Source organism: Sus scrofa, chromosome 18 (genome assembly GCF_000003025.6).
Source record: "Sus scrofa isolate TJ Tabasco breed Duroc chromosome 18, Sscrofa11.1, whole genome shotgun sequence".
Classification (NCBI taxonomy): Eukaryota; Metazoa; Chordata; class Mammalia; order Artiodactyla; family Suidae; genus Sus; species Sus scrofa.
In genome coordinates, this window is record NC_010460.4 from 51,324,999 (window position 1) to 51,338,967 (window position 13,969).

General features: G+C 53.1%; 1 protein-coding gene across 1 annotated transcript in view; it reads right to left on the reverse strand.

The window, feature by feature from the left end:
- STK17A (serine/threonine kinase 17a) overlaps window positions 440-13,969 on the reverse strand; it is a 36,744-nt gene continuing 23,214 nt past the window's right edge. Inside the window, exons 4-7 of the mRNA XM_021078536.1 lie at window positions 5,513-5,639; window positions 1,813-1,861; window positions 1,545-1,724; window positions 440-1,106 (exon numbers count right to left, since the gene is read on the reverse strand). Of these exons, the coding sequence (XP_020934195.1) occupies window positions 782-1,106; window positions 1,545-1,724; window positions 1,813-1,861; window positions 5,513-5,639 (681 nt within the window). The 3' untranslated portion in view covers window positions 440-781. The remainder of the gene's footprint in view (window positions 1,107-1,544; window positions 1,725-1,812; window positions 1,862-5,512; window positions 5,640-13,969) is intronic.

Genomic DNA, 13,969 nt, shown 5'->3' on the forward strand with positions numbered 1-13,969 from the left:
AGCGGAAGAGGGTGGATGGGAAGGTGCGATGCGAGCTGGCTGGGAGCCCACACTGCTTTCCCGTCCCAGGATTCTTAACCTTGACAACCAGAGCCATTTCAGACGTAGGGAATCACCACCCCTCTTATTATCAGGGAGGGTGAAGAAAAAGCCTAGCCAGGGTCTTTCACTGATGGGTAATGAGCTTTAGGAAAAAAGAGACAACAGAAGCCAAATCCAGTCAACATGAAGCCATAATAAAGTATAAAAATTAGCTAATAATGTTAAACTATAGTGGATGCTATCCCAGGTCTCAAGAATTTGGAAAATGTCTATTTAAATTAACATCTTACTTCCCCAAAAGTCCAAAGTGAACAAGTATTAATTTTAGTAGAGATATCAACATACTCATTTGTAGATACAGATATACACACGAATAATGCAAAATAAATTTTACAACGCTGTTAGTTTTGGCACTTTTACTTGGATTTTTAAGCAAAGTGAATACAGATATGTCAGCATACAAATGCTCATTCGGGAGAAGCAGGATGCAGAGACAAAAGGCTCAAGCATCTCCCTTCTTAAAAAGAACATTGAAACAGATGACGTTACCCGTTAAACCTGCTGGTTGGCAACTTGACTAGATCTGGCTTGATTTCTCTGACTCCACAAGTCTGACAGTCATTTCAGGTTCTATCAGTGACACCTGGTCATCCACTTTCAGTACCTGTACCATTTGGCCAGAAGTTCATAAATAATGGTCCCAAAGTAGAAATTTTCAAGTCCTAGAGGGAGATGCTGCTCAGTAGATAAAATCGCCTGGAATTTCCTGTAGCAAAGGTTCCTCAAATTTAAATCGTTTGGAAATGGCCTTTTGCTCCATTTTCTCTTTTTCCGACTGTCTGCATTGTCCTAAAGTGTAGGAAGTAACTACAATTAACTCCTCTGTTAGGACTGGCTCCTGGGTTTCGGGTGTCTGAGGGTCTGAGTTACTTTCAGGCACAGAATCGCCTTCCTGGAGGGCCTGGGCTTCCTCGGGCGCCCCTTTCAGCTTGCAGGACGGTTCCTGGGCACTGCCCTGTGCCAGCCATGGGTGTTTCAGACACTCTTCAGCAGTGGCGCGATCTCTGTGTGAAGGCACATGTTTTACAGTTAGGACAAGACAGTGTGAAGCTCCGACTCTAAGTCAGGGCATAAGGCATTACAGTTTTGGAAGTATGAAGAGCTGGCGAAAACCTTATTGTGATTCCTGAAGAAAACCACGAAAGGCATTCGCGTGCAAACGTGCCCCATTCCCCACGATGCTGACCGGTAGCATTTTAAGTAAAGCGCCTCTGAAAAGGCCTTTTGAACGACCAAGAACAGACGGCAAATAGCAGCTATACGGAAACGCAGTTTGCATTTCCCGAAAACATTTTCACTTTTGCTGCTTTTCTTTCAACAGATCTAGGAAGCCAAAGGTTTCATCTGGCTTGATGTCTACATTCTCACGTCCTCCGGGGCCTGGGGCCCTCCGAGCTCCGGAGCAGACCGTCCCCACACAGAATGATGCCACGGATACTCACTCAGGTTCCTTAACTAAAAGCGCCTTGATGAAGTCAACAGCCGACTCGGACACAACATCGAATTCCTCCTCAGAATAATTTAAGTTCATCCGCGAGATGTTGAGGAACGTTTCTTGTTTACTGTCGCCCAGGAAAGGCGACACTCCCGTCAGCATGACGTACGTCAGCACTCCGATGCTCCTAAATCAGAACGAAGATGCAAGAGAATCTCAACATCACGCTCATTTCCTGAAACGAAGCTGGTCAACTTTTCATAAACAGTTCTTACCACATGTCCGTTGCCATGCTGATAGGATCATAACTAAGAATTTCAGGAGCTAGGATCAGAAACAAAAGACAACACTGGTTTTGAGGAAACAACACCACATTTGCTCTTAGAGATAAAGGTTTCAATACCCACGAAACGCTGAGCCATTACTAAGGTTTGGGCTAAAATGAACTAAGTTCACCATATAAATCAAATGAAAATGAATTACTGTAAAGTTTAACTAGATGGTCGTAGTTAACTCACTGACTTTTGCACCTCCACCTGCCAAGGCTGGCTCCCAGCATTTAAATATTTGAATGCACAAATACTGCCACATAAACTGGTAACTTCTACACTTTCCCATCTAAACGAGCATCAACTCTGACAGGTTCCTGCTTTTAAACTGCCTCCCCCCACTTGGCCCCCACTCTGATCTGCTTTCCAGGTTGCGGCTGGAGTGAGCTTTTAAACTGTCCACCCAGGAGCTCCCGCTGTGGCGTAATGGGATTGCTGGTGTCTCTGCGGTGCCCGGACGCAGGTTTGATCCCCAGCCCTGCACAGTGGGTTAAGGATCCAGCGTTGCTGCAGCTTCGCCGTAGGTGGAAAGTGAGGTTTGGCTCTGATCCCTGGCCTGGGGACTTCCGATGCCACAGGTCAGCCAAAAAAGAAAAAACAAAGTCAAATGGGGAAAAAAGAAAAAAAAAAAAAATGCCCTTGATGACAAGCAACACATCACAGGCAACACAGACACCTTGACACAGGGGTAGGGAAAACACTGCTTTGATTAACCTGATTGTCGCCGCCCAGAGAGGCAACAGAAAGCCCCCCGTGTGCAAAGGACACGGGGGAAATTTAGGAACACCCTGCTTGAAAAGAAACGGCTCACTGACAGTGCAGTCAACCGAGAGACGACTATTTTCAAAAGGACACAAACAGCAAGGCCAGGCTGTGAAAACCAGGTGATGCGTGCTGAGCCCATTTAAAAGCTGAAAGACTAAAATCCTGTGGCAATTCCAAAAAAAAAAAAAAAAAGGAATGGAAGTGCTCTCCCTCTAGGAAAGCCCCAAACCCGCCAAGTCACACACGCATCCCTGGCGGGGGACATACCGCCCCCGAATCTGAGGGGGAGGGAAGTCGGGGGGGGGGGGATGCAGATGTCCTCAACTGCACTCTCAAACTGCGGAGAAACTGAGGTTATGACTCTTATGTAAAAGGTCCAAAAGCACTTTTTTCCTGGGAAAGCGGAAATGAAATGGAAAGGTCCAGACCACGGGCGGGAAGGCGTCGGTGGGGGCGGGAGGAAGGACCATGAGCTTGCTTTTCGGGGGTGTATTCCCTGCTGCACCCCAAGGGCTGAGGGGCAGGGAGGCAGGACAGTCGCGGACGGGGGGAACGGGAGGTGGCAAGAGATCCGGGGACCGAGGCTCCAGCCGGGACCCAGGGGGTATGTGGGGGGTGTGTGTCTGGGGGTGTGTGGGTGGGGGGGGGGAGAACTGTGTCCGGGGGGAGGGATTCCCCCACCCAGTAAGGAGGGCGGGGCCGCAGGACAGGAGAGCCCGGGAGTTTCTGCATTACAGCAGCCCTTCCAATTCTTTTTAGCCGTTTCTGGATTGGGCTTGTACTGCTTGTACATTGAAGAATATCGTTTTGGTTTTTGGAGGGGAAAAAAAAACCTCTTGGTAGAGAACATTTAGAATTTACCACTGAATAGAAAGCATTGGGGGAGGGGGGAACAGACACACACACACCTGAAAAAAACCCCCAAACAAACCAAGAAACCAAAAAACAACCCCCCCCCCATTCCCAAAAACCTCAATCGGGGCAATAATTCTTCCTGGTATCTCAGCTCAGAGCCCCTCGTTCCCAGTCTGCCTCCCGTGCTGGTTCCTGGTGACTTGCTGCCACCACCCAACACAGGCCGCCACACCCAGGCTGCTTCCCCCCAAGAAGCACATCAGGTCCCGTCCCTCGCACCCGCTCGGCGCCCCGAGGCCACTCCGTGAGCATCCCGGAAATGCAGTGTTCCAGGCTACAGCACACCCACAACACTGGATGCGAGCTTTTCTGTCTGATATCTTTTATTACCTAATTAATAAAGGATCTATTGTTTCCAACTATTGGACTTTAAAAAGTGTTTTAAAACGTCAATGCCAGCCTCCTCCAGTCCCAGCCAGGGCTCTCACCTGAGGACACAGCAGCCTTGCTCCTCCCTCTCCTCAACTACCATCCCCCGGGGACCACTGCCACACGGGGGTGCAGGCCCCAGCACCCCGAGCTGTCCCACCTCCTGGTCTAGAGAGCTGCCCTCCCAGGGCTACGCCCAAGGCTGGGTAATCACAGAGAGCCGGTTCTACTCCCAAATCTTTTTTTTTTTTTTTTTTTTGGTGGCAGCCACAGCATGTGGAAGTTCCTGGGCTAAGGAATGAAGCCGAGTCACAGCTGTGACCTGTGCCACAGCCGCAGCAATGCTGGATCCTTAACCCACTGCACCACATGGGAACTTTCCTACTTGGAAATCTTTTTTTTTTTTTCTTTCACGTTTTAGGGCCAAATCTGCAGCATATGGAGGTTCCCAGGCTAGAGGTTGAATCGGAGTGGCAGCCGCTGGCCTGTACCACAGCCACAGCCACAGCCACGCAGGTCCTAAGCCACGCCTGTGATCTGCACCGCAGCAATGCCAGACCTGAGCTGCCTCTGTGACCTATGCCATAGCTTGCAGCAAGGCCAGATTCTTAACCCACTGGAGGTCAGGGATCAAACCTGCATCCTCATGGATACTAGTCGGGTTGCAACTGGCTGAGCCACAACAGGAGCTCCCCTAACCCGCATCTTAAATGATGATGCTGTCATCTCTGGTCACGACGTTTCAATGATTTCACTGCTTTGCTCTTCTACAGAAATCTTTTTCAAACCTCATCCAAATCACGCATCCTCTGTGCTCCCCTTTCCTTCCAGTCGGTCCAAAAAGTCACAGCTGACTTCTTTTTCTACAAAACCTAGAAGCCACGGTTCATCGCTCCAGCTGCTCTCTGCTGCTTCTTTCTGCCCGAAGTTCGCAGCCCTGCATCCCCCCAGCAGAGCCGTTTCCGGGGGCTCAGCCATGCCAGGGCTGGCAGCTACCTCCACAGTGTTCACCACCAAGGAGGAGTTCTTACAAGGCTCTTACTTGTTAAATGGCCTTCCTCCCCAGATGCCCTGACACCCTACGCTTCACAGAAAATCCTCTCCTGGAGTTCCCGGGCGGCCTAGTGGTTAAAGATCTGGCGTTGTCACTGCTGTGGCGCAGGTTCCATCCCTGGCCCGGAAACTTACACAGGCCGTGGGCGTGGCCAAAAAAATTTAAAAAAGAAGAGGAAGAAAATCCTCTCCTCTTCCATGTAGAAGCTGTCCCTTCAATGTCTCTCAGTCTCCAGGGAAGGGGTCCTGAGTGCGGTGTATCTCACTCTTTAAAGCTTTCCGTTGTGTGTGTTTGTGGTGGCACCCACGGCATGAGCAAGTTCCCGGGCCAGGGATCAAACCTGCGCCACAGCTGTGACCCGAGCCATAGTCGTGACAACCCGGACCCTTAACCGGCTGCGCCACGAGAGAACTCCCATTTTTTTAACTTAATACGATGGAAAGAGTCTCTGAGGACAGGATTTCAACTCCGTGGACGGCTGGCCCCACCGAAGGTGAGGCCTGAAGCTGAGGCAGGAGCGGCGCCGCTGGGGCGAGTACTCACCCACGTACTCAGGGGTGCCCATAATCTCCCGCAGCTCCTCGCTCTTCTTCATGATTCTCGAAAGTCCGAAGTCGACTATCTTAATGTCACCCAACGGAGATTCACTTGTCAGCAGAATATTCTGAGGCTAAAAAAGACACACACCCCCAATTAGTAAAACCACGATTTTGCCTCCTTGGAGTGAAGACTCCAAGGAGCAGGTGGCCTGTAACACACATTTCACCCGAGGAACCGCCGAGAAGCTGCAGCGGCAACGGCACTCAGAGCGCGCCACGTGTGAGGCAGCAGCCCTGCCACCTCTGCCCTCATGCCAGCTGCCCCTCAGCAGGCAACGTGCATCCAATCCTCCTTACAAACCACACCGCTCAGGACAAGCCTCCTCCCCCTCCCGTGACGCTGCATCTCCTTCCTGCTACACACTTGCTCGAAGCTCACCTTCCCGAAAGCCCGGTCAGGCGCACCTGTGACTTCTCACCCCAGCTGCGGTGGGACTTGCCCCTCAGTCTGCTCCAGGGTCACAGCGTCCTTAACCACCCGCGTCCAGCGGGTGTCCTTCTGGAGACAGTCTGCGTGCCCTGACTGCAGAACAGCTGGGAACCGCTGGTCACCCTTGCGTCCCCTCCCGGATCTAAGCTTCCCTCCAGAGGTCCCTCCCCATTTTCCCAGGACTTTCTTCTCTGCCCTCCTTTGGAGCAGTGGTGTCGCTGGCCGGCCCCTTCTCCTGGCGCTGCATTGTGTTCCTGAGCGTTTTATCCACCATCAGGCTTGAGTCGCCACTTAACGTGCGATGATGACAACTGCCCTGAGCCCTCCCCGGACTCAGCGCCGCCTCCAAGCAGACCCTCTGATCTGGCTGAAATGCCCCCGCGCTCGGCTCTACCGCGGCGATGCCCTTACACCTCGGGCAGAGGCGCCCCCCAACCCCACCAAGCCCATCCTCCCTTCTGCACCCCCAAACCCGGGGAAGGCTCCTCAAGTTCTGCCTCCTGCAACTTCTACCACTTTGACGTGGAAGTCACCAGTCACGCCAACTCCATTTCCTAGATCTCGACATCCCCACTGCGGGACGTTCGGAATTTCATTCTTTCTGGACCACGACCCTCCCGCCTCTGGTGTGCCTCACCTTCAGCCCCTCTTCCACTGGCATAACCCCCCCGCCTGTCAGGCTCATCAGGGGGCTCCCCCTGCGGCCTGCGGGCAACTCCTCACCCAGAGGCACCGTGAATGGCGCATGCCTCCCGCGATGGCAAAGCGCTACCCAAAGCCACAGAACCAATAAGCTTCAGGCTCCTGAAGTCATTTTTACTCAACTGAAAACCCCCAGGACGTGTGTGCACAAAACGCGATGCACTGGGGACTAGAACCAAAACGTCCCGAGGACTTTTAAAGCGAGTTTGCTTCCTGAGAGTCCATCTTTTGCCATTAACAGTCCTTCCAGAGAGAAACGGGGCAGCAGCGGCACCAGCAGAGGGCACCTAGGTCACCAGAGCACCCAGTGTTCCCTGCTCCGGCCCCTGCCTCCCTCCCAGGTGCAGCCCCCGCACTGTTCTGCAGGCATCTGTGTTCCAGACCCTAGAGGCCCTCATCCCTAAACGAGACGGGCCCCGCCCCTCCTCGGGAAGCCCCGCCCCGCCGCTGGCATCTATTTTCCTGGCTTGCCCTGGCATGGTGGGTTTCCTGCTTAAAGCCTCTCTGCCCGTCCCTCCCCCAGCCCCTCTCGACTGCACAAGACAAACTATCCTGTGGACTGTGATCTCCTGTCCCCTCCGTGGTCCGTGGTGAGGTCCCCGTTCTCGCCCCTCCCCCTCGCGCCCGCCCAGCGGGCTGGCACTGTCACCGCGCCTTCCCTGTGCACAAGCTCCCCTCTGGGATTTCCAGAACAAAACGCTGGTTTTCCTCCCAACTCTGGCTGCTGCTCCGGACTCCTGCCGACTCGCTGGCCCTGCCCGCAGATGCTGGGTCCCCCTGCCTCATCCGAGGCTACTTCCTGCCTCGCCATCCCCTCGCCATCCCCTGCTTCTCAGGCCTGATCTGTCCCCTTCGTTATCTCAGAGGTGCCTCAAATCCAACACGACCAAATCACACTCACCCCCTCCCAAACCAGACTCCTCACGCCACCGGGGCGCCCCCTCCCCCTCCCCCAACAGGCCCCCACCCTGAGCGCATCTGTGTCTTCCTCGCCACCCCCTCCCTCCGCCATCTAGCTGCACCATCAAGCTAACGCGTCCCCGTGTCCTACTGACTTTAGCTCCGAGAGGCAGGCATCCCTAGACTCTGCCTCCTCCCCGCCCCCCACAGAACCCTGGTTCCAGCCACCATCCGGTTCTGCTCAGCGGCGACACGATGCTGCCGAGCTGCATCGTCCTGATGGGTGACCTCAGCACCCCAATCCCTCAGTAGCCTCCCTCTGCTCTGATAACCTCTCAACTGCTCACTGTGGCCACCAGGCCGGCAGGGCCAGCTCCCTGGACATGCCAGCCGCTCACGCCTGTCACCCTCGCCCACACAGCTTCTCCCCGCATTGTCTTCCTTCTGCCCTGGACACTGTGCTCTCTCTGCCTCCCGTCAGCCTGGTGAGAAGACCCAGCACGGCAGTGACAAGGTGGAGGGCTGTGGCCTGACAACAGAAACTGAGGTGTGGATGGTGGGGCCGGCAGCTCCTGGGGACAGGAGCTGACACTGCCCCGCCACCACGCTCAGTGCCCGCACCAGGGGAAAAAGGAAGAAAGGCGACTGACCGGAAACAAGCCCTTAAAGGGGCTCTACTTCGTGTCAGGACAGGTGGCACCTGCCCTGAGTAACACCAAGCCCCTACTGTCCTGAGGTCATGATCAGAAGAGAGACAGACAGGCCTGCGGGGCTCAACCAACTCCATGGGGCTGGTGTCACCTGAGTGCCAGATAAACCCCAGGGAGTGCTGCTGCCTGGGCAAATTACAGGGGAGATGAGTGAGCAGAGCCTGAAGGGGAAAAGGATCTCATCATTTATTCAACAGTTTTATCGACTGCCTGCTGTGCTGTGACCTGGGGCAATGGCAGAAGAGGCGACATGGGTCCCCTGTCGCTTTGGAGTCTTACATCTAACAGGCACGAGTAGGCGTCAGGAAACTGCAGAGAGCTAAGAGTGGGGTCAGGGGACTGCGTGGGTGTGGATGCCACTCCCAGGGCAGTCAGGGAAGGCTTCCTGGAGAAGGTGGTGTGTGAGGGGAGCCCCACGGTAGCAAGGGGCCAGTCACGGCGGATCTCGGGGTCGGGCTGGAGACAGAGCGCAGGGGTGAGGCTGGAAGGAAGTGGGGGTGGGGACAGGCGCTGTGGGTCACTCAGGAGCGACGGGCCGAAGGTAGAGCAGGGAGGGACAGAGGACATTTGGGGAAAGACACCACCATGCAGGGGAGCCGGCCAGCAGGGTGTGGGAAGGGATGGGCAGCACGAGCAGGCGGCCGCAGGGGCCTTCCGAAGAGTGTGCCTCTAGCCCGGGTTGACGAGTCTCCAGAGGGAGAGAGACAGCGAGGACGGGCTGGGGAAACACGAATGAAAACCCCCGTCTAGATCCTGAGAACAGAGCATGACAACGGATAAAAGACTGCGTGTACATGTGTGTGTAACCGGGTCCCCAGGCTGCACAGTGGGGAAAAAAGTGTGTTGGGGAAATAACAATAAAAAATGCAAAATAATAATTAAAACCCCCAAACACACAAGAAACTGTCTATGTTAAAGAGGTAAAACCCACGGGCCCAGGTGTTGGTGGCGGACGGATCCCTGGCCCGAGAGGGGACGCCAGCTTGGGGCCCTCAGCTCGGGTCCCTCAGAGCTGAGGCCCTGATGGTGGGGGCTTGGAGGGGCGGCTGAGCAGCTGGCCGTGAGGTCGGCGGTGCAGCCAAGGCCACCCCCACGAGGCAGAGGAGAGAAGCAGCAGGGCCAGGAGGGGCCGCGGGCATCATCAGACGGGACAAGGCGAGTGTGGGCTGCGCAAGAACTGAGACAGTGAGTTTTAGCAAAATGGTGCGAGGCCAAGAAGCAAATGGAAAGGCAGGCTGGGCGGTCACAGGCCATTCTGGCTCGAATGGCTTCTGACGCCCTCCATGCCAGGCTGTCCTACAGCAAGGGAACGTGGGGCCCATGACGTACTTGGAAATTTCCCTGGAGCCCTATCACAAAAGGCAAAGTGAAGGGGTGAGTGAATTTAAATACATTTCTTTAGCTCCACAGATCTTGAATTTCTTTCCTTCGATAGTGAACTCCTGTGTGACATCACCCAGCCCTGCACGTTCCCCCCACCGAGTCCTCCGGCGCTGGTGTGGGTCTCACGGCAGAGCCCACGGCGCGTCACACCAGCCACACGTCAAGTCCTAAAAGCAACATGTGGCCGGTGGCACTGGGCTGACGGTGCTGACTCCTTCGGAGGAAAAAACAAATCCGAAGGACACCCCAAAATGGTCAGGGGTTTCTTAGGGTCTCTCACACAGTGTCCTACCTTGTTACCCCCATGTAAGGATCCAGTGACCAGTTCATTCTGAGAACAAATTCATTACAGCAACAAAAGCGTTTTCTGTCCATAGTGAAAACAACTATACTGTGAGGGTCAGTATGATCTAGAATATTTTTTTTTTTTTGGTCTTTTTGCCTTTTCTTGAGCCACTCCAGCGACACATGGAGGTTCCCAGGCTAGGGGTCGAATCAGAGCTATAGCCGCCGGCCTGCACCACAGCCACAGCAACGCAGGATCCAAGCCACATCTGCGACCTACACCACAGCTCAGCTCATGGCAACGCCAGATCCTTAACCTACTGAGTGAGGCCAGGGATTGAACCCGCAACCTCATGGTTCCCAGTTGGATTTGTTAACCACTGCGCCATGATGGGAACTCCTGATCTATAATTTTGAATACAACTTTTTTTTTTTTTTTTAAATCACAGAAACTTTTGGTTACAGTAAAAACTTAAAGCTGAATAAAAACCAAAACCAAACAAACTGCAGTCACTTTAGAAGTTTCCACCAAAGGCAGGCTCAGCGGTTATAAATACCCAAATGACATAAAGCACTTCCCCCTCCAAAAAAGCATGGAGAATGCTCAGTTGGTCAGTGTCAGAATCAATTTCTCTTTTCAATGACGAAAAAGTGACAGAGGTTTTGGGAACAGAAGCTTCGTTACAAAGTTCCATTCTCTTTGTTAGTTAGCTTCTAGCTATTTCTTCAGAAAACAACCCTATGTAGGCAGCACCATGACTGAGTCCCCAGACTCCTCAAGGCCACTTCAGTTCTATTACATTAGTGAAATACTACCATTCCAGAAAATGTCATTATTCTGGCAAACTGGATGAGAGGAGGTGGGCTCTGGACATACAGTCATCACGGAACTTAAAAAAGGCCGAGAAGAAATTCCAGTCGCCAGGTCTGAAGTTCAGCTGTGATGAACGAACCATATTCATTCCGCGCGTGTGCTTAAACTCTACCACCTGTTCCCTCAAAATGGGCGAAATGGTTTCACCTTACATTTTGTTTACACTTTACATTCCCCGGGAATCCTTTCAGCTATCACGCAAAAGCTAGGTGGTCTGGTGGTAAGTTCTGTGCTTGGGTGACCACATTATTAAAATGGTTCCACAGTCTTTGAAATCCAGGCTTCGTCACAAGGACCATGACACCCAAGCGAAAGAGAGATTGCGGGAAAGACACACGCCTCATCAAATCACACCTACGTCGTGGCATTTCACACTTCATGTTTCCTACGTCGCTTCTACCGACTGCGCCCTGGTCTGAGCACAGGTGCCTAGTGAGGAGGCCGTGGCTCACGACACTTGACGTTTGTGAAGATGCTCAAGTCCAGGTGGTGAAAGACTTTGGGAAAACAAGGTCCGTGGGGAGGTGGTGACAGAGGAATCGACAAGAAACATAACAAACCGTCCTCAAAGAGACAACACAGAAGCCTTCCTAAAATCTTTCTTTCAGCTTCAGGCGGAATCGTTTTATTGATCTGGGTGTCTCCACCTCTGTGCGTAACCTGTTTGCCGTTTACTGAACAATCACCACTGGACAAGGTCCCTGTAAAGTTGCGGCCAACCTGCCCAAAAAGGCATCAGGCATCGTGGACAAGGCTTTAAGGAACATTTTATCAGGCAATGGAAGTTCAAGTACACTGACTATTTATTAGAACCCAAGTCAGAATCCAGAAATAAGTTAATAATCCTGTCTGCATAAATTCGGGGAACTGTTTAGAAATGCCACACAGTGCCCCCTTTCACGTAATTCGGTGATGCTTACACTCTCAGAAAAGTCCCAGCTTCTTGCTCCTGGTTGCTCCTCTCCTTGCCATCGCACAGCTCCCAGGGTTTAACAACTGAACACTGGGGACAGAACTGAAAGCTCTGGCCAGGACAAGGCCATCCCGACGCACACAGCACTGGCTTTGAAGACCGGGTCTTTTGTGCCCTTTCAGTCTGTCCTCCCCTTGACCAAGAGAAAACCAGGCCACTACGCCCGTGACTAACGCACCAAATTACTGAGATAATTTTGAGACTTGAGCTTTGTTCTGACTCTGGCAGAATTTCTATTGCTCAGATTTGTCTGTCCTGCCATGACTCAGGTGCAAAGGAATGGGCTCTCCCTTTTTTATTTCCGGCTGCACCAGCAGCATGTGCAAGTTCCCGGGCCAGCGACTGAACCTTTGCGCAAGTGTGGCTTGTGCCACAGCTGCGGCCATGCTGGGTCCTTAACCTACTGCGCCACACGGGAACTTCCAGGGACGGGCTCTCCCTCAGTCGCAGTGCGGTGTCTCCTATTTCTGCAGATGGGTAAATACCCCAACATCTGCTCCTCCTCAAAGAAATTTCCATGTTCAGTGTGAGATACAGGCACACCTCGTTTTACGGCGCTCTGCAGGTAACCGCGCCTCTTTTTTTTGGTTTTGTTTTGTTTTATACAAACCGAAGGGCTGTGGCAACCCTGCGCTGAGCAAGCCTATGGAGCCATTTTTTGAACAGCACCTGCTCATTCGTGTCTGTCACATTTCGGGAATTCTCAGTGTTTCCAGCGTGGTCATTACTGTACCTGGTAGGGTGATCTGGGATCAGTGATCTTGGCACTGGGGAACCAAACAGTTCATGTGACTCGCTTTATTGCGATGCTCACTTTACCTCGCTGTCTGGACCCAAACCTGCCCCGCTCCGAGGCCTGCCTGTGTCTGGTTAGAGTCTTCAGGGAATCCGTCTTGTGGCAAACAGACCGTCCTGGGTCTCACCTGACTGAATGGTCTATTTTGCATCTTGTCAATGACCCCTTCTGATGGGGCAACTCTAACGGTTACTCCAACCCTGGCTCTGGGACAGCAACTGCCCACCTGAATCATAACAGGGAACCAAGGGTCTACCAACTCGACGCTGCCGTGTGTAGTGGGGTCGTCACTTTTCACAGAATTAAAACATAACACACACATTTAGCTCTGTAGCTTCGTCTTCCAAGCCCTTATAGAGACTGAGAGTCAACGTTATAAATAAACTGTCACTGGGCAGATGGCTGTTCAAAGGCACAGGACAGCAGACTCTCTCTGTCCAGAGTCACGAGGTCACAGAAGTCAACTTGGAGACGAGCTTTTGGTTGAAACCGTCCCCGTTGGTGCTGCCACCTGACCAACGCCATCTCCACCCTTCCCCCTTCACGTCTGTGTCGGGACGAGTCTGCCGCAGGTGTGCGGCGCATGAGGCCAGCAGAGCGGCCAGAACCGCAGCCCCCCACCCCGTTCTCCAGCGCCTCGGGGTCTAGGAAACATGGAGAGTCCGGTCCCCGCATCAAAGGCCCATCATCAAAGCCGCTGCTAAATCTGGGGAGGGCTGCACTGAGGGCACTGGGGAGCGAGGGAGAGGATTTATGCCGAGTGTACTGGGTGAGAGGAATGTGATTTATGCGGGGCGCATTGGGGAGCAAGGATGTAATTTCCTTGGGTAAATACACAGTCCAGCCTGGTGCTCAAGGACTTAATCGTCACCCTTGACTGCTTTCAAGTAACATCAAAGATCCCTGACACACGGTGTTGGCAGCCTGTCTGACTCGCTCCTTAATGAGCTCCGACTCTGAATAATGCCGCAGGTGGGGCTGTCCTAAAATGGAAATAGCTGCAATATTATTTAAATGGGGGTTCTGTTCCTGGAAGTCCTTTTAACAGCAGAAGCCAAGCAAGACATCATACAAGCAAATGTATGGTTTTACGAAGTTAAGTGTGCAAACCAAACACGAGAGGAGGCGGCAGGTACCTTGGGGAATTTTTCCGCACGGCTGATACTAACTGAGGCTAAAGTCCGAGGCCACCGAGGGCCGGGCGGCAGAGACCGTCTTCCCGGCAGGTGTTCCCGAGGGAAGCACAGGTGGGGACGTCTTGGAGCACGCGTCTCCGAATTTCTGGTGCATACGCCACACGGAAGGGAAAAACCAGGCCCCGGCTTCCTCATGATGCCGGGAGGGTTTA